This window comes from Pelecanus crispus, chromosome 7 (genome assembly GCF_030463565.1).
Source record: "Pelecanus crispus isolate bPelCri1 chromosome 7, bPelCri1.pri, whole genome shotgun sequence".
Lineage (NCBI taxonomy): Eukaryota > Metazoa > Chordata > Aves > Pelecaniformes > Pelecanidae > Pelecanus > Pelecanus crispus.
In genome coordinates, this window is record NC_134649.1 from 44,291,997 (window position 1) to 44,316,939 (window position 24,943).

At 45.6% G+C, this 24,943-nt stretch overlaps 1 protein-coding gene across 1 annotated transcript in view; it reads right to left on the reverse strand.

Annotated features, from left to right (window-relative positions):
- LRIG1 (leucine rich repeats and immunoglobulin like domains 1) overlaps positions 1–24,943 on the reverse strand; it is a 92,420-nt gene that overhangs the window by 365 nt on the left and 67,112 nt on the right. Inside the window, 11 exon segments of the mRNA XM_075713566.1 lie at positions 66–374; positions 1,497–1,661; positions 2,249–2,371; positions 3,671–4,090; positions 4,652–4,933; positions 5,580–5,900; positions 7,625–7,788; positions 9,760–9,831; positions 11,144–11,215; positions 16,672–16,752; positions 20,744–20,887. Of these exon segments, the coding sequence (XP_075569681.1) occupies positions 66–374; positions 1,497–1,661; positions 2,249–2,371; positions 3,671–4,090; positions 4,652–4,933; positions 5,580–5,900; positions 7,625–7,788; positions 9,760–9,831; positions 11,144–11,215; positions 16,672–16,752; positions 20,744–20,887 (2,153 nt within the window).

Here is a 24,943-nt window from a genome sequence, read left to right on the forward strand (position 1 = left end):
GATATAACCCACGTGGTATTGTGTGACGTCTGGGGAGAAAAAGACGTCCCCAAGGAGACACGTACCATGTTTGTCTGCAAGCAGCGGGCTGGTCGTGCTCCCAGGTCTTATTCTGTCGTGGTTGCTGGGGTAGAGGGTCCCGTCTGCGTCCATCCTCTTGCTGCCGGCAATCCCGTTGCACGGCTGAGGATGAAGAAGGCTGGTGCCTGCACCCCTCTTCCTGTTCCGTTCCTTGCTGCTCAGTGCGTTTGGGTAGGTATTATCCATAGTCTTAAGGCTCTCAGAGTAGTACTCCGACTCCTTGGGGTAAATGTGGACGTTCATGCTGTCCGTGCTGCCGCTGCAGTCCGCGCACACCACTGGCAGGCCGTAGCCTGTAAGGGAGGAAGAGAAAACAGCAACAAACGAAGATTATCCAGCTGGAAGTTGTCAGCACCGAAGCACACAACTTGGGAAGGAAAAGGCAGCTGTTTAGTTCATCTGCCCCTCGGCAGTGCGGGAACCTCTCGCGCTAAAGAATACGGACATTTCTCGGTTTTGCGCAGGGCTAGGACATACCTGCGTTCTTCAGCGTTCTTCACTAAAGGTAGTTCCAATTAAGACCTGCAGTAGGGTTTTTTTCTTTTTACTCCAAAGAAATTGTGACTTTTTTTTAAATAAACTGCGCATTTATTTCCTTTTCCACTTTCTGTTTCTACCCTGGCTAGAAAGTCTGGAACTTTCCTGTACCTGCTTTAAAATACCAGATTACCTTTCTTATTTTCGTGCTGCTGCTTTGCAGGGATCACTGTCAACTCGTATTGTTATCTCAAAGACATGTTATTACTGTTAGCGGTAATAACAGATGAGCAGAATTCAAAGCAGCAAGCAGGAAGGAGTTTCTAAATGTTGAAAGCTAATTTCCTTAGTGCACTCAACAACTTTCCATTATAAAGCTTACAGTTTCTCCTGGAGAGTAAATTTGTTTCACTGGCTGTTTTTCTGTGGATGTTACAATACAGCATGAGAACAGGAAACACGTTCTAAAAATAGAAAAGTACGAGTGTAACACCCGAGAAACTGGCAAAGAGCAGAGGCAGGTGTAGTGCCCAAAACAACCTTTAAATTTTGAAAATTAAAAAAAAAACCCTGAGCTTCAAAGAAGACAGCCCCTTTAAAGCGCATGAAAAATTTAACACTTTCAGTTTGAAAGTGCTCTCACATTTTAGGAGTAGCTCAAATCAAAATACCCATCAGCCAGCTGCAAGCAATGGCTATTGTGAGCTTTAGTGTGCCTGATGGTTCCCTGAACTCAAACTATCCAAGCTCGATAGAGGATGAAAGCAAGCAGGAGAAAGTAAATTTACTGCACTCACACCTGAGAAGCATTCTGGGCTTTTTTTTTTTTTTTTTTTTTTTCTGAAGGTAACAATTTCTTGTCTTCATGCTGTCTGACTTGGAGGGCTTTCTGATCTGTACAAACACGAAATACCTTTCCAGATTAATGGGTTTTGTACCTGTCTTATCTGGAACAAGCATTCCATCAGCCATGTCTTCAGTTTTCCAAGTGTCTTTATTATAGCCGATACACAGCTTTGGCTGTCTACAACCTACAGTGGGAGCTTCAACATCTGGACACCTTCCAGCATCAGTCTGACACATACCTGTAACAAACAAACCATCTGGCTAAAGATTACAACCATCTGCTCTCAGTTAAATGACTTCTTAGTCTTATTTCTACCATAAAAGCTGCGAAAGGGAGAAAAAATAGCAATGGAGATAATAGATAATTTTAAGCTAATGTTTAACAGAATAAAAGCTGTACAATCTCAGGAGAATCTTAGTTCAGAACACTTAACTTGACCTTCCTGATGTGCTGTGTTTAAATACTACAAAATCCCAGCATTTAATTTCTAAGCCTGAAGGCAGGGACAGGCAATGCTAATGTATTTTCTAGTAGAGCTTAACTATGGGCAACTCCGGTGCCAAAGAACTAATCCAAAATTAGCAAAAAACTAGTCCTTAGGGCCTCACTGAGCAGTTTCTGAAGCAGTCTGCTTGTACGAACGCAGTTATCACTGGGAGAGGATAGCTTCGTGAAGTGCAAGACAGATCCTTGTTCTGCATAAATGCAGTAGCTAGAGAATTACATTATGCGGATCTTTCAGATAACTCACAACAAGCACAGAAGTACTTTGCAGTGATTTCTACCTCCTCAAATCAAGCTCAGATACAGCATTACAGAAAAAATAATTAAACCGGTTCTCACCGTTGCTGTCTATGTGCCCGTTAGGCTGTTGGTTATCTACTCGGATGACCGTTTCCTGCCGGTCCGAAAGAGTCCCTTGCGAAGACAAGTAGCTTGGCACGTCAGGAGGCACAATCGTCTCATCTAGAGCAATGGGAGCAGAGAAATGTCAGTTCCTAGTAGAATATAAAGGCTTCTGTTTTCAAAGGCATGTAAAACCACATTTTCAAAAGGGATTTGGGACCAGACCTATAACTGGTATTTTCTGTAGATGCAATGGAAACTGAACTGCCTAAATACTCCATTCTCCTCAGAAGCCTCACTCCTGATTTTTCAAAGCTTAAAGCTGTGAGATACAGCACTGATAAAGCCGTTTTGGGTGTTTGCATTTGGCATGGTCAGTACAAGGTAGGTGGAGCTGGAACTGTCTCTTCAGAACAAGTAAATCCTTCCTTTTCCCCTGCAATTCAGAGAACCTCATTTGCCTCAAGTCCTCTGTCTCCCAAAGTCATGAGTAAAAGACTTCTGGGAATCTGGGTCTTCAATTCACTTAAGCAGGCAAGTAAGCCTAAGCCCCTTAGCTATCCTTGGCTTTCTCCATTTCGTATCAGGCAATTTCAGTTTCTCCCGTCACACAAACTCCATTATGCTAGGCATGAAGACCTAGGTTTTCAGGACTGGAAAAAAGGGGGAGAGAAACCCCACACAGACATCACACCGGTCATATGGTATCCAAGACTTCCTGCCTAGCCCATGTCTTTAAAATCCTATGCTGTACTGTATCTAAAGCTAAGGGTAATATAGGAAGGCTGCAAATCCCAGCAGGGCGGCAAGCCTTAGGCTGGTTCTTCCACACTTCTGTTCTGAGGATGTATAACGTTGAGGGCCAAAGAGTTTATTCTCACTGCAACACTTATTTCAGCACCAAATTATCCCCTTTGAAGATCAGCAGGAAGCAGTAAACACTGCTTCTTCCCCTAAAAAGTGAGGCATGCCCCTCATCAGCAGAGCTACAACAGCTCTTACGGGCAACATGGAAAAAGGGATTCCAGCTTCAAAGTCTCATTTTCCTATGTTTTGAATACAACGTCTTTGAAAGTACAGACTCCCAAGAAGTAAGACAGGTTCCCAGCGTTGTGGACATAATCCAGCCTCTCTCAAGAGTTATCATTTATGGTCATGGAAAATCAAAGTAGCTAAGCAATGGGGGAAACTACTGCCAAGTGGAAAAGACCTTTCTGAAGAGCCAGCCAAGGGGAGAAACGCAGCTCTGAACATGCAACTGAAAGCTGGTTCCAGCTTTGTGAGCCAAGAGAACCACTGAGATAAGCCAACTGCTTTTCCAGTGTGACTGTGTGGCTACCTGGTGTGCCGATTCAGCCTCAGTGGGAAACCTGACAGCACAAAAAGCTAGAGAAAGCCTTGGCAGGAGACTAGAGCTACCTGTGTTGGTGACGCTGTATTCTTCGCTCTTCTTCCTGGTTTGGTAGATGATGCAGACCCAGACCAGAGAAGTCAGCACGATGCTACACACCACAGCAATGGTGATGATCCCCACAGTGGTACGGTCCTTCCTACAGCCGAGAGACTGTAAAATGCTCACATGGCTGTGGGCGCGCTCTGTCCCCAGGGTGTTGGACATTTCACAGGTGTATTTCCCAGCATCCTCCAAGACAACGTTCCTAACAATCAGCAGCTGGTTGCCAGAGGTGAAGTGATGCCTTTCTGTCACGATCAGGGGCTGATCACCTTTCAGCCAGGTAATGCGGGGAGGTGGACTCCCTGTGGCTTTGCACTGAAGAGCCACAGTCTCACCTACAGACACTACATGGTCTTCCAGTGGATGAATCAAAGATGGTGTCTCTGCAGGAGAATAAACACAGAAATTAATTCTTGGGGACAGCGTAACAACAGATTTCTTTTAACAGCATTGAACGTAACTAATGTTCCTGCAGACAAATGTACAGCAATGCGCTACACAGCCATGTGCCCAGGAGCATGGCAACTGCAAACCACAACAGATCCAACGATCACAACCAAGGCCTTCCCATAACCAGTTGGTGTTGGTCTTCCCAACAAAGAAACCCCCGAGGACAAGGGGCAATGGCTGACACACATGAATTATTTTGTAGGACAAGAGAGATGGAGCGCAATTTCCTTTTGAAGTAATTTTCCCAGGCAGGAAATGGGGTGGTTGGAAGGGCTTCCTTGGCACAAAAGGAAATGCGACTCACGGCTCCTTTTAATTAGCAGGGTATTTTTCATTAGTTAACTACAGCGTAAAAGAATGAAACAAGACCAATGCAGAGTGCTGCCTCTTTGTCCCTCTTCTGGATCTGCAACTGCTGAAGAGCTTGAAAAGCAATCCCTTCCAGTTCCCGCTTCCAGACCACTTGGTCTCTCTGGGGCACTAACGCATCTTACCCAGTACAGTCAGGGTGGCATTTGCAAGCACAGACCCCGCAGAGTTCTGTGCCGTGCAGCTGTAGACACCCATGTCTTCTATCTTCACATCAGTAATGAAGAAGACATCGTCGTCAGGCATGACGTGCATGCGGCGTTCTCGGGCCGCAGGGAAGTCCGTGCCCCCGTCTTTCTGCCAGGCGATTTGTGGGGTGGGGTGTCCTTCAGCTGCACACTCCAGCCGTGCCGTTGTCCCTGTCCGGCTGGTGATGTCATGGGGAGTTTTGATAAACGAGGGCAACACTGATAAAGAAAAACAAGAAAAAGGGATGAGCAATTCCACAGGGAAAACACCATCTTCTGGGCAGTTCTAACTGTTTTCCTTCCTAGGCGGGAGACAGGTATGATAATTACCCATAGGCAAGAGGATGGCAAGCTGCTTTTGCAGGACATATCCAAAGTGCTGGGGACTAACCCTGTGTTTCTACAGCACATACCTGTGTGCAGTGTCCAAGACCCCCCCAGCATTAGAACTGGGATAAAAGCTAATTTTCTTCTGCATTTAACCTGGAAACAAACCCCACTATCTCTCCTACATTGAACTTTCAATCATTATAATCCTTCTTCTTTGTATTCTTTTGTATCTTCATTTTCATTTGCCCATTTCATTGGGCAAAGACTATACCGGAACAGCCAAAGAGAGGCAGCTAAAGCTGTTAAGAATGTAATGAGGTGCTTGGCTGGATGGCAGCCATCACAAGCCTGGCACATGCTCCTCACATGGCATTCCTCAGCATCCATTGAGATGCAAGCAGCTGGTGTGAAGAGGTTGGGAGCTCCTCACCATCAGGAATGGACCCTCAGGAGTAACTGCCTGCCGAAAGCGGGTCCCAGAGAATTGCACCAGCTCAGGCTGAGGAAAGGCACGAGAAAGCAGCTTTCTACTCACCATTAACAGTGAGTCGGGCCTTGTTGGAGTAGGTAGAGCCAAAGTGGTTGGTGATGATACACTGGTAACGCCCTTCGTGGGCAAAGGTGACATGCCGGAGGTGCAGAATGGTGGTGTACTCCATCACCTCGCCATCCTTTGCCCGCACGTGGGCAAAGTTCTCGATCTCGGCATTGTGCAGCATCTCGTTGTCTTTCTTCCACGCAAACATCATGGGGGAGCTGCTACTGCTGGCGGCCGAGCAAGTGAAACGGATGTCCTTCCCAAGGACAGCCACTGTTGTTTCAGGCTGGATAATGATCTGTGGCTTGGGGAAATCATCTAAGAGAAAACAGAAGGCACAGTTAGTTCTGGATTATGAGGAAAGAGCGGAGCAAGGAAAGAGATGCAATGAGAGGGTGCCATGCACAACACCACCGAGTGGCTGGTCTAAGCTAGGACTCTCATTCCTCTGGTTCCTTCTGTAATCAGCAGACTGAGATGGTCACTTAGTGACCTCAAACACCTACAAGATGCCTAGCTCTCTTCACCAGTGTAGCTGAACCTCAGAAAGTTACCATGGTTCAAAGACAATGTCCTTCCTTGTACAATCCATGCATGAAGAGCAATACCGAACTTAAAACTTCACCTCCAGGCCTGCATTAGTATGAAGCAGGAGGGGAGAGCAGGAGGACACTAAAAGGCTGCAGATGCCACCTCTAGGGATAAAAGCTCATGAACAAAGGCGACTGCAGCACGCACTGTCAAAGCAGAAGCAGCTGTATTTGCCTGTCACCCGTCTGGGGCGGAAAGCTTTGCACACTCTCTCTCTGCCCTGAAGACTGTTGGTTTTAGCAAGGTTCCAAGCAGATTCATTTATTAGATTTCTACAAATGGCGTAATTTAATATTTGACTAAGGTTTAATTAAACAGCCAGGCCTCTGGAACCAGGAGTACTAGTGCCTGGAGGACTTGGCAGGCACCGGAGAAGCAAAGCTGTCTTCGCTTTGTGATGTTGCTGTGGGGATGGAGCCTTCATGATCTCTTCTTCCAGATGAGCACAGCAAGCCTCCCAGACTTACTCACACAGAGGCCACCTAGGCAGAGCCCTACCACTCTGGGATCGAGAGGGACATGGGACAGCAGCTGGAACAAAGCTTTTTCTCCGTGTTCAATGCAAGTCATGCATTCAACTTAGTTAACCAATGTTTTCAAAAGCTCATTTTTCCTTCATCAAACAGCCATGTGCAGCTCCACCCAGGATCCATGCTTGTTAGCTCCACAGGCTTTGGCTCACCAAACCAGGCCTTTATTTTGCCCAAAAGCTGGATGCATGAGCAGCACCACTTTGGCCTCCTCTGATCATTTAAATTTCTTTTCTTTATGAGAGAGGCAATAGATGTTTGTGTGTGCTGGGTATTAAGTAAAGCTGCTTTGCAACCACAGCTCAGGTGCAGAGTCAACTGCAGCATTTAGGTGGGAGAACAGCAGTAGGTGCTGTTTAGAAGAAAAAACAACCATAGGAGAAAAAAAAGAAGATTATAATGCAACTGTTAGTCATTGGTTGATTCATGTGTAATGCCTTACTAGCCCAAAAAAAGGAGCTATGATGGAGAGATTCTCCTCTGCTTTTTTTTTAACCGTTTGTAATTTCCAAGAGGGAGAGAAGGTAAGTGAAGAACACAAAGCCACAGAAGCAGCTCAGAATGCTGCAGAGTGAAAAAAATTATAGCTGCAGTCTTGGTAGTATCAAACCGAGAGGAATGGGAAAGTCTCTGTGCAGTCCCATTTGGAACTGGAACAAGCATTAGTCCCTTTTGATTTAATACTCAGGGAGCCCTGTAAGGAATACGCTAGATGCAAGCAATGCGCTGTGTGGTTTTGGTGGGAAATAAATTGAAGCCAATGACAAATTTTTAAAATGCAGGCTTGGGCTTCCTTTGATCCCATTGAATAACAAAACAAAACAGAAACCCTCTCATAATAACATGTTAGTAGTCAAAGAAAATGTTTCCCAAGTGAGTCCTACCCTTTATACAACCTCAAAACACACAGACAAGACTTACCACACACAAAACTTTCTGGCACGATGGCAAAAATACTCTTGCTTTTTAGTGATTCAGGATGGGCGCAGGTGGCCACCACAAAGGATTGCAGCTCTTTCTCAACTAACCACTGGGGCAGCCATTTCAGCTGACAATCGCAGAGGAAGCTGTCGCTGTTTATGTGGCTGCAGGGAAACAAAACCAACACGAGCCTGCTGTGAGTCCTGCAAGGAGAGAAGGCTAGAAAGCTCACAGCCCTTTCATGTTAGACACATTCCTCCCTTTTCCCCAGCATGAGTGGAAGGAAAAAAAAGACTGCAGGGTTGTCCCTGAGGCACTAATGATGTTAAATACATAACATGTTTAAACAGCATTTCATCTCCACATAGAGCAACCTACTCCTGTACTCCAGTGACACTCCCTAGCGCCTTGTATTTATTAACCTACTTCCAGAGTCATCCCCAGGAACAGACGAGCAATGCCATCCCTGGCTTAAGTGAGAGAAACCGAGGCAGATCATCTGCAAAAGAGACACGCAGCGGAGGCACAAGTCAACAGTACAGCCCGTCCTGCTCCCCTTTCTCATATCTAATTACCACGCGCGCTCCCTTCTCTACCTCTGTGGTCTGAGCATCTTTGGTGGGGACTGAACTCAGGACTTAATTACTGAACAGTGAGAGGATGCCAAGTTCCCGCTCCAAGACCTTTAGTTCCCTCAGTAGCCAACACCAGAGGAGTAAGCAGAGAGGCCCCTGCCTGCCTTCTGTAGGGTACCTGTTCGCACACCAGCATCACCAGAGAGAAGAGGTGCAGCTGATGTTGCATTTACTGATTAACAGAAGCAGTGGAAGAGAAATGACCAAAGACATTTGCGTAAACCCAATACAAACAGCGACTAGTTTGGAAAGCAAAACACAAAAATATTTGTCAGCATCCTCTAACAGTAAATTAGCATCTTCTGTTAAGAAATAAGCTGTGAAAAAGGGGCAAATAAAAGGGGAGCCTCAGATTTTTTATTTTTTTTTTTTAAATATTCTGAGCCAAACTGTGGCTCAGCGTAGCTCTGAGGCCAGTGAAGAACTGCAACTTTACACCAACAGGGAATTCAGACTTTGGTCTGGTTTGGTCCAAGATCCTCGGAAAATGCAGTCTGATCCCTCAAATCGAATGCGAGTATGCCTCAGAGACTGGGAAAATGGCCCTGGACAGAGAAGTCCTGTCCTGCAATACTGCAAGTTGTGCAAGAGCCAGGTATCAAGAGCACAGGAGAATCCCAGCTCCAGCACTGTGTTGTAAGAAGATGTGAATCTCCTCCCATTTTTCTACCTGATAACCTCAGGAAATCTTGAAGTCTGAAACTAGCCAGAAAAGGGGAAAAGAAAGAAATGGACTGGAGAGGAAGGGAGTGAGGGAACATAGGGATCTGATTTTCTAAAGTTGTCCACTTTGCTGTCCTAGAAAGATGGGTAGCCCCTAATACACATGATGGCATAAACACTGCTGACTAGCTGGGACAGGTCAGAGAGAGCCTTGGTATTTAAGACTTCAGTACAATGCATGCTGCATGTGTATTACTGTACATCCGACAGTGGATTAAATATTTATGGAGAAGAAGAGAAAAAGAAACCAGGCAGGACTGGAAACAGTGTCTGATAACAGTGCAGAGCCCCAGCCTGGAGCACAAGCAGCAGCTCTGATAACACATCCATATTTTTACACCAGAAGGCTGGATGACAAGTGGATCCAGTTCAAATGGTGCTTATCGCTGAAATGTCAGTACTGTATGCGAACCCTGAACATGGGTACAGCAAAGGAGCAGATGGGCCGCTGGGAATTAAATCAGTGGCAGCGTGAGAAGGAGAGACGGCTAACAGGACCAGGGCTGGACTTCCTGAGCGGAGATGAGTAATTGCACAGATGCGAACCTGCTGGAGGAACCTGTTCCGATGATCTAATTTCACTCACTATTAAATGCAAGATGTTCCCGTGACATCTATTCATGTGTAAAAATACCCTGCAGAGGAGGACAGAGGGGAGGAGGAAATAAATGAGTGCTAATGTGAATAACACCCCACTGGAAACAATGTGCTACTTCTCACATCCAGGGCAAGAAGGATCCCTGTCTCCTTAACGATGCGTACAGTCCAACTACTTACAGCTGCCGCAGGCTCTTCATCTTAGCAAAAGCGTCTGCTTGAATTGAGCGGATGGCGTTATCCCCGAGGTTCCTGCAGAACACAACCAAAGGCAACGTGAAAAAAAGGGGTGCTATGGCTGTGACAAAGTCTCTCCATGTTTAAGCAATGACTCCAGTAGCAGGTGATTTGGCAGCTCTTTGTTAAGGCCACATGCACTTGCAGCTCATAGAAATGGTTTTCCACAAAACACTTTAATATTGAGTAAGTATTGCCGAACAGTAGTCAACCAACAAAAATTACGGGAATAAATCACTAAGTCATTCCATACCCCATCTTCTCACTACACTTTCTCAGTCTCCACTACCTCCATCATCCACAGCTCAGAAATTCCCCAGCCCCCTCGATAACCAAAGATAGTCAGGAATGTTGTATCCCAGGCTAGACCTTCAGCAAACATAAAGAAAGCAAATACTTGCACTAAATGGCATCCAAGAAGTTCTTTGAAAGTGACTTTGAGAGGATACTATTGTGTTCAAAAAACATTGCAATGTTTCCAAAAGCAGGTATTCTTAAAAGCTCCCCTCACAACTATTGCTAATTAAAAAATTCACTTGTCCTCTGAAAAAGGATAGTATCAGGTTTAGGGCTTAAATTTACCAAGTGAAGCGCAGGACAGACAAGCGCTGCTCGCAGAGGAAAATCTCAGGAGAGCATTAGTAAGGGAACCTTTATGTGGGAACGCACCCCCACGGTTAGGGAGCCCTAACGCTTCAGTGTGCTCTCAATGGTCATAACATTTCATACAATCAACAGCCAATAAAGCATCTAGAGCAAAATCACATATACTTTAACTTGTCTTAATTCAGAAAGGAAGTTATTCATGAATCATTGCTGGAGTCATCAGCCTTGGGACACAGGAAAAAAAATTACATAGCGGCAGCCAAAATTTACTTCTTGCAAATCGCTCTAAGGCAGTTGTGCTGAATGGGGATATTTGGTGCTTGCATCGTAAGCAGTCACTTGCAACATGTGTCACTGCCAGAGCCCAGATTTAGGAGGAAGTTGGGGCAAGGGAGGAGGAGGGCGGGCTGCATCTGAAATAGCATATTTTCATTCCTAACAGCCTGCAAAGAAGCAATGTGCAAGTCAAGGCAATATTTATCCAAGAACAAATCAAAAAATTAAGAGCATGCAGATTTGCCATATGTTCTATAACTTTGTTCCTGGCACAAAAAAAGGCCAAAGTTGAGGCGGACTTATAATGAGAAGGAAGCAGGTGGCCCCCACAAATGGACTGGCTTCTCAGTTTACAAAGACGCTATTAAATTGCTAGCAGATCTCTCAAGCAGCTACTTTTGGCAGACCCCCCTTCCCAAATTCTGAGGCATGGTGGGTTACTCACAGGTGCTCCAGGGCCTCCAACCCTGAGAACGCTTTCTTGGCCACCGACTTGATCTTGTTTCCAAACAGAGTTCTGCAGTTTCCAAACATCCAGTGCCAGATAAACAGAAAGAAAATGGGGAGAGGGGGGCAGAAAAAGAAGGAACACAATTAGTGTGGCTTTATCTGATATATGTGCTCAGTGTAAGTCCTGGGAAATCTGAACTGCACAGAGATTAAGAGGGCTGAAGTACACTAGCTTTTCCGCTCCTGAAATTAAATCCTTTTATCTGTGTTCGAATTTAATAGTGATGACAGCACAAAAGGGAATGTGCCGTATCATGTAAAAAGGCAGGTTTACTCCAGTGCTTGGAAACCGGCTTGCTGAGTAACAGAAGGTCCCCTCTATTCTTTGCAGGCTGGCTGTGGACAGGATTAAGTGCAATGACAGTTTAACAAGATTTTGGTCTCTCCCTGCAACACTTTTCATTTCTGACTTCTTCCCAGACAGTAAAAGAGTGGTAATTTATTCACTGCTGCTTGGCCTGCATGGACATCCCCGCACAAGGGCTGAGGGCTGTCTCTTGGCTGTACGTTCATACAGCAGCTAACTGAAGTGACTGCTAACTTCCTTCCTTGGCTTATTATAAATACAACAGCAAAGCAATATAATGCAATAAATAATAGCCGAGTGGCAAATTCAAGGGGCAAAAGGAAGAAGAGAAAAGATAAGGTACAGAGCTGAGGAGAGTGCTTGCTTGCATCTGTGACCAGAGAGCGTTCCTCCGAATCAGCAGACAGTGCTACGCAGCGGCAAGAGGGGGGCTATCAGCGGGCAGCAGCCAGCTGGAGCGCTCGCAGCCCAGCTGCTATCTGCAAAGTAACAGTTCTCTATAAATATTGACCAGTGGTGATTGGTCAGGGGCAGGGTTCATGCGAAATGGATAGTCTCCTCAACTGTTTTAATAAAACTTCAACCATTGTCGTTAATTAGGAAATGTTTTTCTTCCCCAGGTTCTCTCTGTCTGAGGTTTAGCTTCCAGGTGCATCTTTTATCACCGCCTGCTTCACATGGTGTCCAGTGCAAGTCATCACTAACACCTCAGGTAAAAGACTGGCACATATGGTGCTGCATTTGATTGAGTTTTCCTTCAAGATTTTTCCTTCAATATAGGGTGTAACCTATATTTGCATCCTAAAAAGGCTCTAAAAGTATGATGGTCCCACTGCTTGCTAGCAGCTGGGGAAGCGAGGCTGGGGTACAAGATGCAGCATGTGTGGCCGTTGTATGAGCAAATACATTTGCAGGAGCTTGTTAGGGCTTTCCACAAACCACCCTTCAAATGCCAGGATAATTTGGTGTCTCCTGGTACCCAGAAAGCCCAGTTTCTGTGTGGATGAAAGCAGTGAATGCCACACTGGGGAGAAAGCAAAAAATGGGGCTCATCACACTGAGCATTACAACAGGGAGGACTGAGACTGTATCACAATCTCTCCGTGCAGCCTGTTGTCTTTGGAGGGAATTTGGGTGCCTGCCACTGGGCAACACTATGACCCCAAGTAGGTCCCCACAAAACCAATCACCCTGGCCGTGGTATTGCCGATGAGCCACCACTCTAATTCTTGAGGAGACAGGAACAGCCGGTTACTCCTAGCTCCATACAAAAGGTCTGTGGCCCCAGAATCACAGATCTTACCATTCTAGAGCAAAACACAACCAAACGCTGGTTTGGAAAAGTTAAGAGGCTGGGAGGTGACTTTGCCTGAATAGTGAGACACACACTCAAAGCCTTTTCTTATGGGCAGAGTTGACTTGGTACAGCACCAGAGGTGAATTTTCAGAGCTGCGTCCCTTTGTTAATTATTTGATTTGAGGTGAGAATAAAGACAGCTATCATAGGTGTGCTGGGCTGATTAAAGGTTCCAGATAGCTGCAACCTGCTTTATCGCCAGTATCGTTCTAAATAGCTACAATGAGCTTTTCTGAGCTCCTTGCTACAGCACCAAACCCAGGGTATCAGAGGTCCGATCTATTGCATGAGAGTGCGTGTGGCTTTTTGCTCTGGGTAAAATACCCCAAGCACCAAAGGATGTGTGCAATCATGTGTACCATCATTTGGTAAAAGGGGTGTCGTATTAATGAAGGCTTTGAAAAATCCATTAGAATGATTAATATAGTAAATAATTTACTATATGCAAACTCCGGTCATATGGCTGCATCTAATTTCTGGAGCCATATTCCTAACTGAGGGTGTTATGCTGAGCTTGGGTTCAATAACTGGGGATTTCTATTTATTGTTTACAGTGGATCTTGGACTTTGAAAACTGGAGATGCTCATTATATCTGTTTACTTATCTGTGCAGAGATAAGCAGTATGTCTGGGGATGTGAATACACAATGTACACACCACTTGTATAGGTGCAAACAATTTTATGGCTATATACATGAGAAATACATAACACACTGGTAATAACACCATGCCCCAGCAAACTCATTAAAATCATTACGCCTTTCAAATCTCAGCTAACCACTTCTCCAGTTCCGAAGTGGTTTGAACCCAGCAGTCCCCTTCAAAGGGCTGTGGCACGCTGGAATGCAAACGCGGCGGTATGCAGCTCCACAATTAGCCTGCCTGCTTGCAGTCCAGAAACGCTCCTCTGCTGTCGGCAGAGCTAGGCGCAAGCACGCTCTCCCGGTGATTGCATAAGTGTAATTACACGCTAGGCACGCAATTCATTAGAAAGCAGCATTTTCTCCTCCAGCCAGTTTTGCACCTGCAGGAAGATCTCAGTCACTGAGTGAGCCATCAAAAAACCGGTTACATTTAGCAGCTTGAATAATTAGGAAACTCGTTGTTCCCCAGCGATTCCACTGATGCTTTTTATGCTTCGGTGCTTCTTGACTCCCTCTTTCTTGAACCAACGTTTTAATTTAGGCCTGTGCTCTCCCATCCTGGAGAGCTTCATATATAATTCAGAGAAGGCTAAAGTGACTGGCCTCCCCACCTCTCAGTTTAACACCTTCATTTCAGTGAGCAACCCTCTCTGTGCTAAATCCTTTCAGAGGCTAATCTGAGCCAGATCAAAGGGGAACAGCTTTTAAGGCCATCTCCACAGAGCTGAGGTGATTATTAATTCATTGGAAGGTCTCCTCTGAAATGCCCATTTATTTTTTTGTATGCTAATGCATTTAAAGCTGGTTGACAGTTTAAACACAGGCCCTAAATCACGCAGTAAAATGTTCGCTGTAAAGGCTGATACTTTATTTTATTTATGAAAAAATCCTGCCAGCAAGAATGATACTCACTTCAGCCTTAGACGAGATTACAATTTTGGGATTTACACGCTGATGAGCTAAAACAGACCTGAGCAGATCCCTTTAAAACTGACCACTCCCAAGCGTTCCCAAAACACCTCAAGAATTATAAAGAAATAATGTCATATTCTTCTGGCTGACAATGAACGAGCCCAGCAACCTGTCTGTCCAACAGCAGGTTCGCTCTTGTCAGGTCATCAAACCACTCCTGTCTGCCCAAGACCAACCTGATCCACGTGCTCTTCCAGGCTACAAAATTCGCTGCAATTCCCCCCACAAACCACAGGCACATGTTCTTCCCTGCGTTCAACCAGACCCAGAACTGGCCCAACACCACGTGCGACGGAAGACAGAGGTCAGTGACATGAAAAAAGATGCAAACCTGGCTTCTTTAGACTTGCGCAAGCCCCTGTTGCACCCCTTCCTAACGGCAGGCAAAACCAGACACCTTTTGAAGCAGTTCCTTGTGCCAGATGATAAACATCAGATCAGGCCATGGCTATTGCACAGGGCAGCGATAGCTGCTCTGCCCAGAGCTCCAAACACACAACCCGCACAACCCCACAGGCCACCTCTGCTCCCTTCCTTCCTTCCTTCTCCCGCTCCTTGCTGTACCTCCTGGCCTCTGCCTGACCCCCACAACTCATCGGTGCTCATTTCTCCTGGTTGCCGAGTCAATCCTTTTGCTGAACTCTTCCCCTCAACGGTGTCTCCTCTGGCTTTTTCACGTCTCTCCTGTTATCTGCAGCCAGCATTTCTAACGTATCCCAATCACTTGAGACCTCCAATTTTGCTCCCATGCCAGCGGCCACATTGGAGGGATGCCCTATGGTGGATGTCCCACCAGGACAGCGCGCTCTGCTCCTTTCCTCCTCCTTCTCTCCCTTGTCAAGGCAGCACTACAGACTCAGAATCTTACAGCCTCCAAATCCCTCTGGACAAAGCCTCTGCTCCCACTACCCTTCTAGCCGCTCATGTGGTTTCACTGGTTTCCTTCAGACAAACCAAAAGCTTCAGCAACAGCAGCCAAGGACTCTCCCACCCACCACAGCTGCTCCTCTGCCTTTTCTCTAGCAACTTGTGGGAAGATTTCCCAACTCCACATGCGCAGCAATTCCTACTGGCCTCTCCCTCTCCCACATTTCTTCTATCTCCCTGCCTGACTCCCCCAGTCCTTAAGTCCTTCTCTGTCTTCTGCCTCACTTTACTTGCAGCTACAACTTGGTTCCCCTCTTCTTGGATCCAGTGACTCCCCTCAACAACGATCAAATGCACTCTATGCCTGTGACTTCAGAATTTTTCTTCTCCATCTAAGTATTACATCTCCATGAATCCCGCCACGGCTCTTCCCACTCCCCCAGGAGTCTCTAATGAGATCGTGACAATATACCGCCTGCCAGGATTCATTCTAGCCATCTGCTATCCATCGAGGTACTTTTACTGCACCTCTGGCTGTGCCATCACAGCATCAGAGACAGCGTGATGGGGGGGTGCTGAGAACTTAAACAAAGGCAAGAGGTAATGATTAGAAAGACTCTTGATTTGTCACAAGCCATCAGAGACTTCTCTGACAGGGCTGATTTATATTGCCGATTTCAAATGGAATACGACAAGCACAGAGCAATGTGAAAATACTTGCGAAGGCCAAGCAAGCTATAAACATTTGCAAGGCGCATGCTTGCCTTAGGTTTCTTTTTATCTCTTTAAGAGGCTATGCCCCATGGTGCCTTTTATTGTTGCTGCACATGGAAGCAAGCCCAAAAGATCACTCTCAGACAGAGTATCCCACAGAAACGAATCCTGTTTCAGTCCTCTTGTAACAGGAAATGGGGTGATTTTTCTCTTTTGTTTATTGTTATTTGCTGTATCAATCAGTGCTTCGCTGAAGATTGCAAGGGGTCTTTTTTGTTGCTGTCTGCTTTTGGAAGCAAAGAACAGTTGTGCTGAATCTTACAGATGAAAACAAGTTTCTCCTGTGTCTCTGAATTACAGTATGTGGCACCGTCTGTTCATCCCTTTAAAAGGACTATAATCCCCTCGTATCTGCTTAGAAACACAAGTGCTTGATAACCACATCTGCACTCTTGCAGTGAGCCTGCAAAACTACTACATCTCAGATTTTCTGCTGATTTTTCTCTTCTTCCAAAGAGAAGAAGGCTATGTTGGAGAGACCCACCCCCACATGGGCACACAACACAACTGCTTTGCAGAACTTCAAACCCAGGGATACTCACAGCTTGCTTAGGTTTTCTAGGCCCGTAAAGGCTCCGTTAGTATCTTCTATTGTGCCCGAGATGTCGTTGTGATCCAGTTCCCTAGGGAGAAGACAAGAGAGAGCTCATAATCAGTGTCTTAGTCCTAGGCTCATCGTTGAAAACAAACAGAAGAAAGTTTGAGAGTACCACACGAAGAGCTTCCCATTTTCTCCGACAGTTATCAGAAAAAACTGAGTCCTGCAGCAAAGCAGTACTCATCACTTTTCCTGCACTGACACGTGCTGAGACAGTGCATTCCAAAAAGAGCTCTGGCTTTTTCCTAGCTGAAACCCTCGGTTTCTGAGACAGCAGCCGTAGCAGATAGCTACTTTTTATCAGGTTGGTTTCAGTCCTCTTCTAACTCTGTGCATCCAAACAAAAGGAGGAAAAAAGCAAATAAAGTCCCAAAACTAAACTGCAAGAAACAGCTGTCCTTACACACATGTCCTTAAAAACATCCTAAATATCATGAATTAAGTTAACTTTGCCTATTCCAATGCACACATCTATTTGTCTCTAGCTGTATCTTTGGAACATGATTTGGTGTATTTTCTATGAAGCTGCATTTTTGTCTGGCAATGAACTTGAAAGCTCAACAAAGGAAAGCACTATCATCACTGCACAAGCCTAACTCTCTGTATAACCACTTTTTAAAAAAAAAAAAAAAAGAGGAAGAATTCCTTTTTCACAGTTAGCTTCTTTTGGCTTTCAAATTGACCATCAATTACAAGAGTCAAAGAGGTCTGAAGAAAAAACAAGCACACAGAACAAACACAGAGATCCACAAAAGCTGTTTAAACAGTCTGTTTAAAAATCCTTCCCTCCTAGCTTTAATTCCAGCTAGCAATGAATACCCAGCAACACAGACAGAAATTTATCATTTCTAATGTTAAGTAAAAAGAAAGAAAAAATAAATAGGCTTTGTTGGTTTTGTTACATCACTCAAATTTAAAACCTAGCAAAAATCAACAACAAAGCAAACTAAACCATCCAGATAACCCCAGAAACCCTCAGGTACTCCTTTCGCACCTTTTGAAGATTATTATCAGAACATTTCCAGTGTATATATATGAAGACCAAAAAAGAAAAATACTTCCAACACAAAGCCCCCTGCATTTTGCAACATTCCAGGCGTGGGCATCATAGCGTAGCTTCTGGGCTATGCAGCACAAATACACAGTAACCCAAAGGAAGAGAACAGGAATTAAAAAAAAAAAAAATCCCACTGTTTCAATATTGGCATGGTTTTCCTCAGCCAAGATGGGGCTGAGACTTTTGCTCTCAGTACCTAAGCTGGCTGCAGTCTTTGCTTGCTTCTTGGCTTTGGTGTGCGAACTAAAGATGTGAAGGGAGATGGCCAAAAGCCACAATTCCTGCTTCTCAGCTGGCTTCAGCATGAGACCTAAATCTCATGTCCCTGGGGAACCCTGGCCTTAGCCAGCATCACTGTGGATGTCAGGGTGATCTGTGGGTAGGTCTATGCCAAAGGAATGGATAAAAACTCCGCATCCCAGCAGGGTGTGGGCGCACATAATGGAGTGGTGGCATAAGAGACAAGTCCAGGAGAGATGCTTTGATGTGCTGACATTTTCAGCGCTATTTGAGTGGGGCAGGAGCAAAAATATCCTCCTGGAGCTAAGTTTCCACATTTTCCCTATGGTTGCCAAGCCAATGCCCGCTGTTCTGTTTGGTTTTTAAGGGCAAATCCCTTCTCAGACATTTCTCCTCTTCAGTTCCACCATGGGCTACCGGTCTTTGGACCAGCAAATCCTTTCCCATGGCAGAGACGGACAAGTGGGAACAGTCTGTAGGAGCTCTCTGACACACACTTTTATTAATTGACTGCCACACATTGTGTTTTCTTGAAAAAGAAAAAGAAAATGGTATTGCTTGTTCATCCAGAGGCAACTCAAAGGTTTAGTGTTAGAAAGGAGGAATAAAAACCTTTTTAACAAATGAGTGAAAATAGAGAGGGGGGGCAGGGGGGAAGAGTGGGGTATTTTGGCCTAGCTCTCTCTGTATTCAAACTCCTCTCCCAGCCCCTGTTGCCAATTTCCTATTCTTTCTGGCTGGCTGAGCTTGAATGCTCGCAGCCTTGTTAATCATTGTGCTCCGAGGTCTCTGGGCCTGACCTCTATTTGAATAGCTCCACATTTCAGCAGTTTCACACCCACCAAAGGCTCCCCAACAATAGGCCATAATTAAAGCATGCTCGGGTCTTTTTCACCAGGTGCAGGACCCAACAGGCCTTTCTCTTTATTAAATTAGAGCTCACTCACACACTCCCTCTCCTCCTCCCCCTTCAGCCCTAGACATAAAAGAGGCTCCACATTCACTGCAGAGCAAAGAGAACTACCAGCTCCCCTTCCCCTCCATTTTTCTTTGGAAACCTTTAGTTCCGGTCTTGACAGCTGCCTCAGAGAGGTGTCTTTCTGAATGCCCAGTGGCTGAAAGACTTTGGCTTAAGTTTAAAAAAAAAAAAGGAAAAAAAAAGCCAACAAAACCCGAACTCACTTTCCAGTCACCTCCTTCACTATGAACTTCAATAAAGGAAAAAGCAAGATGCAAAAAGTACTGTAAAGAGGGGAGATCTTTCTGTTCCCATTTCCTTTTAATTACTCAGGCTACAATGGGCTTCTGAAGAGGAATGAAAGTATCAAAGTGTGGGTTTTTTTTCTTTTGAAGGAGGAATTAAATCAGCCTGCTGAACTCAACCAGCCTGGGAGCTTGGACAGTGCTATAACACAGGCTGTGAGAACTTTGTGGTGTGCCACATGAAGGTGCTGAGCCCGCAGCCTCTGGAGAGAGGAGGAGAGCAGCCAGCAGCTCTGCAGGTACAAATAAGGGAGACAGAGGCAACACAGCTGCAGGAATGGACAATTAAAAGAACTGGATTCCCCGTCTTCTGATGTGTCTAAGGCAAGCCCAGATGTACCTCAATCTAACATAGCTCCTGGGTTTAACGGTGTATAATGGTGCAATTCTATAGCTGCCATACCAGAGGAGGTCAGATTGATCTGTCCCATGGCCTCTACTAGCCCTAAAATCTAGAAGTTGCTATCTTCTAGATGGCAAGCTCATTTCCAGCATGACCCTTCCAGGTATTATGTTGTGTCAGTGACTTTAAAATAGAAGTCTCTGGTAAATGGCCATAGCCAGCACTGGAGGGATCATTTTGCAATTTAATATTAGGGCACATAGATGAAACTTTTCTCTTGATAGCATGGCAACTTTTTTTGTTGTTCAGAGGTAACCACAAAAATCAGAGCAGCAGAACGTTTCATGACCCAAGTGAGCCCTATTCTGCATTAAAGAGAAAGACTTCTGGTTACTCTCACGGTACCTGTAGCAGCTTCCTGCTCCCCATGGTTGGGCCCCAGACTCTGTGAAGCTTCATGTGTTGTTACGCTTCTGGTAAACCAGATCCCAAGCCCAACCTCTGAATTTCTTTGTTTTGCCATTGTTTTTTTCTTCTGAACACCATCTCAATCCAGGATTTTATATTTATTATTCAATTAAAAAAAAAAAAGTAACAGCATGCAAAAATGCTCAATAGCACACTCAAGAGGATATTCAAATTTCCAGCATTATCACTGTAAGGAATCACTCCCTACTCCTCCTGAGTGCAGAATGACCCAACAGCAACTGTCCTTTTCTAAGAATTTCAACTAAAGTCATTATGACCACAAAAAAAATTCTACTATTAGCTGAAGGACTGAAACTTCAGGGATTTTTGCTCAGCTGGGCTAGATTCAGGATCCTGTCCTATGTTCCTATAGTTTTACTCTGGAGCCCTCTACTCTGAAAGCACCCTACAACACTGAGCAGTCCAACTGCAATTCTCGTAACTACTCAAGTGAAAAATACAAGTTCACTGAAGATGAATAATGGGGTAAACACAACAGCTGCTGAAGGCAACCGAGCAACATATAGGGGAGTTTGACGTTGAGGACGCAGGCACCCAAAGCAACTGCAAAGCAGAACAGTTTGACACAACACAAACTGCGGAGGGAAGACAGGTGTTAGCTGACAAAAGCTGGGGGCAACTTACAGGACACGTAGGTTTTTGAGTCCCTTGAAGGCACCTTCTGCAATATGATTGATGGAATTGTGGCTCAGTCGTAATACGTGCAGTCCCCCGAGGTCTGCCAAGCTTCCCTCATCCAGCCTGGTAAGGTTGTTGTAAGAGAGTATTCTGAGGTAAAAAGAAAAACAAAAAACAACAGCCCTTGTCAATCCAACCGGTATTTCCCAAATTCCTCTGTGCCAACCAGTCCCTGCCTCCCACAACCACCTTACAAGAGGTGACGACGTCTACTGGGTGGATACATAACAGCTTGATTAGGAAGTAAGACTGCGGTCTGCAAATATTCCCGCAAGACACCCATGGGGCAGCCTGGATGACATAACGGAGCAGGAGGCATTTGGTACCCAGTTATAGGGAAGTCTTCTCTACAGGCAACAGAGGGAGGCTCCTCCAGAAGTGAATGAGAGCCACAAACTAATATGCACGCTGTCAGCTGTGGCAGGGAGAAGCTACTCTTTCTCCACGGCCCGCACGACTAGGTTGGAGCCTGGGAGCACCACCCTTCCTCAGTCCCCACATGTATAGGTAACACTCAGATATCAGTCCTGGTTGTGTTCAGTCCTCACTTCCATTTGGACTCCCTCTGCAGCTTACAGAAAAAGCAGTCCACTCCTTCCCCATGCCCTGCAAGGTGGAGAGTGACGTCAAACAGATGGATTTTGAAGTTCACATGCGCTCTTGGCAGGGTCCAGACTTCTGTGTTCAAGAGGTGTCTTATCGTTCCGCACTTGTGCACAGCAAGCCCCAGGGTCTGGGTGTGGGTGTCTTCACAGCCTGCTCCACCCCAGTCGAGAGCCAAAAGCATTTCACCACAAGGCAATTGAATGCTTCCTTTCATGCACAGGAAGGAGGTATCTGTTGTAAACCGCCGCCTTCCCTCCCGCTCCCCTTTGTCAAGGGGTGTACAGTCTGCTCGGAATCTTCTCCACTTACAAATGACTAATACTGGAGGGTTGTTTTTTTCCTAGTTTTCCATCCATCTCTTCCCCTTGCCTGTATTATCTCTGGATTTAGAGATTTTTTTTTTTTAAGTGCTACTCCTGTTGCAATTTGGAAGCTGGTAGGAAGAAAGCCATTTTTCTCTCCCAGCCAGGGTGCAGATGAGGCTTCTGAGATTTGGCACCAAGGGCAGGGCATGGGAAGCTACAAGCAACTGCAGACACCTCACACAATATGCAACCACCTTCTATGCAAGCGGTAAAGCCACAGCATTGCTGATGTCAAAGGCCAGCTTGGCTCATCAAATGAGGGACCTCCTGGGGTAGCAGCAGGCAGAGTCACCGGTCAGTGATCTTCAGCCTGAAGCATCCACCCACAGCTCCCTGCTGCGAGCATATCCCTCCTGATCTCTGGATGTCACTGCAGCTGGGTAAGCTCTGCAGGGCTACTGGCAGGTGAGTGTGACCAGCAACAGCCTCAGCTTTAAGTTGCCTGCGCACTGACATGTGGGGTACAAAAAGTGGCACTCGGCTATATGCCACCACTCACATTTTCTTAGGCTTATCTCTTTACAAAGGGCAGTTGAATAGTGTTTTTGAAAATACCTTAGTGACTTGGGAACACAAGTCACTTCAAAAGATGTGAGGGTTTGGGCTGCCAAACTTTTTGAAAAGTGGAGTTATGCAGCTTTGGACAAGTGCTGAAATCCTTCACTGTACAGACAACAAGGAAAAAAAAAAAAATCTGAGTTCTAAACCTCCAAATTCCTCTTCTAGTACTGCCTGTTAATGAGTCTGCTTAAAAATGTGTCTAGGGCTTTCATGGAAGTCACTGCAAAGCCAAAACTTAAGTCAAAACAGACACATACTCCAAAGTACTGAGAGTGTCATTTACTTGGCAAACAAGCTGTCTATCTTTTAGCTGTACGAGTGGGCAGAGGGCAAGCTTTGGAAAAAATTCAGCAAAGATTAACGAGTTTGAAGAAGGCATGGGACAACATACTTTCATTCCTAAAGAAGTTGTAGTGTTAGTTATGAAGAACTGGAATCTGGTCAAAATTATGTCCTCACCTGCGATTAAAGAATTTGGCTTAAAAAAAACCCAAGCGTTCAAAAGTAATCCTAAACTTGGCTGAGAAAAAAACCAGTTCCTTTTGATTCTGCACAGAAGAGTTCCTGCCACAACTGGTGAAGGCATGTTCCCCTCCGTTCGTCCTGACATCACCTCAAGATGGCCAGACTGCAGCAGTCTTTAGAGGGCTCTCTCAATAGCTGCAACCAGATGGAAGGTTTCAGGAGCTAACGCACCTGGCAGTGGCTTCCTTCAACATGTAAGGGCTCTGCTTCCTGCCAATGGGACAGGCCAATTTGCAAAACAGCGTGTTCCCCTCCTCAGCAGTTTGGATTATCTGGGTTGAGAGAAGTCAGCAGGTCTCTGCTGCTTCCCCTACCTTCTCGTCTCTCTACCAGTGAGAAATCACTGGAACAAACAAGTGGAAATGTTTGTCTACACAGCCCTTCTGGCCTGGCGAGGAAATGGGAGAGCAGCACGCAGAGCAGCATGCCAAAAGTGATACATAAAGGGCTTAAGCAGAAACCTGTTGTGCAGCTGGGGCTCCTGCTACCAGCCAGTTCTGGACCAAGTACATTTAATACATTTCATTCCCATTGACCAAACTATAGGTAAAAAGTGAAAAGAAAGACCCAGCAGCCAAGTCACCGTTTACCTCTGATGAAATCCTACGCTCCCACTGTGGATTTTTCCATGATGTTGATGCCCTAGCACCTGACTGCTGAATACAATCAGCCCTTTCTCATGCCCATAACAAGGCAAGAGCTCTCTTTCCTTGTTAGCTTTTACATCAGACCAGAGCCCTGGGGTCACGTTTTCTCCCGACAACTGAAGGAGAGACAACTCATCCTTCAGATGACCATCTCCTTCCTTAGCACAGATAAGCAGGGGTCTGGCCACCTCTCTTTCTTGGGTCAAGGACTTTGACTTTCATTCCTTGTACAACCAGAGACAGTGTTTTCTGATAACTGAAACACAGGAGATTTAGCAATAGGGGAGGTGAGCAAGGATCTTTTAATAAGGAATGAAACGTGCACATTCAAAGAAGTGCACGGAGGCAGTCTAGATGTATCTGCTGTTTCCTTTCCTCACCCTTCAATTTCAGAGCAGGCCTCTCCTGTAAGTACTCTTCGGATGTGGGAGTTTCAGTTAGGAGTATCTGATGGCTCCCTGCAGCAGCCTTACCCTAAAGGCAACACCTGCAAGAGCTTGTAATATTTTGTAGAGATGTGTGCTAACACCCACATAATCACCTTTTGCATCTCAGCTACTGTCGTCTCTGGCCTCACACTCTAGCATGATCCTGTTTGTCAGGCCAAGCACGCCCCAGTGGCTCCTACCACCTCGCACCACCAGGCATTTTCCAAATCTACCCCATTCTGCACCACAGCAAGCGAGTCCTGTGCTGGGTTTCTGCAGTTACTGCAGAGGACGGCCTCTAACCCAGGACAGCTCACCGCTAGCACTACTTGTTGGCAAGAGATCCCAATCCATACCTGGCTATAAATAAAGGACTCGGCATAATGTGCAACCTCTCATCTAAACCTTGAAGGTTTGCAAAGACAGTGTCAGGTAGAAAAGACATGCACAGTTCTCCCTAAAAGAGTTCTGATGTTAGCTCTGCCAAGATGCAGATGGGGCCTACCCATCCCATCTGAACCCAGGCTGAAATAAAGCTTCAGCACAGGCACCAGATATTGGGTCCCCGAGAGCAGAAAGCTCCCAGAGCTGTGCTACTAACAGTGTAGTGATCTGGATTTGGCAATCCAGGGCTCCAACTGTGAGTGCCCTAGGGAGGCAGACTCCCCTTTTCTTCATGCTTCAGATTTAAGCAGACCACGGGTGGAGCACAGTGCCAATTCTGATCTGTTGCCTTAATCTAGTAAAATAGCACTTGAGGATCAGCATGTGAAGGAACTGTAGCTGTCTACAGTACTATGCCAAGCAAAGTTGCCCTTTAGGCACGGGCAGTTTCACAGCAATTTGAAAGATTAGGTGATTAAACCATCACATATGTATTTAACTAAAACCCAAAATAAAGTATTTCCTTGTGCCCCCCCCAAAAATAACCCACATCTCAATGAGTAATTTGGGTTCAACAGAAGATCACAGCTGGTCACTGGGCTAACATGTTAATTCTACAGCTTCTAAACT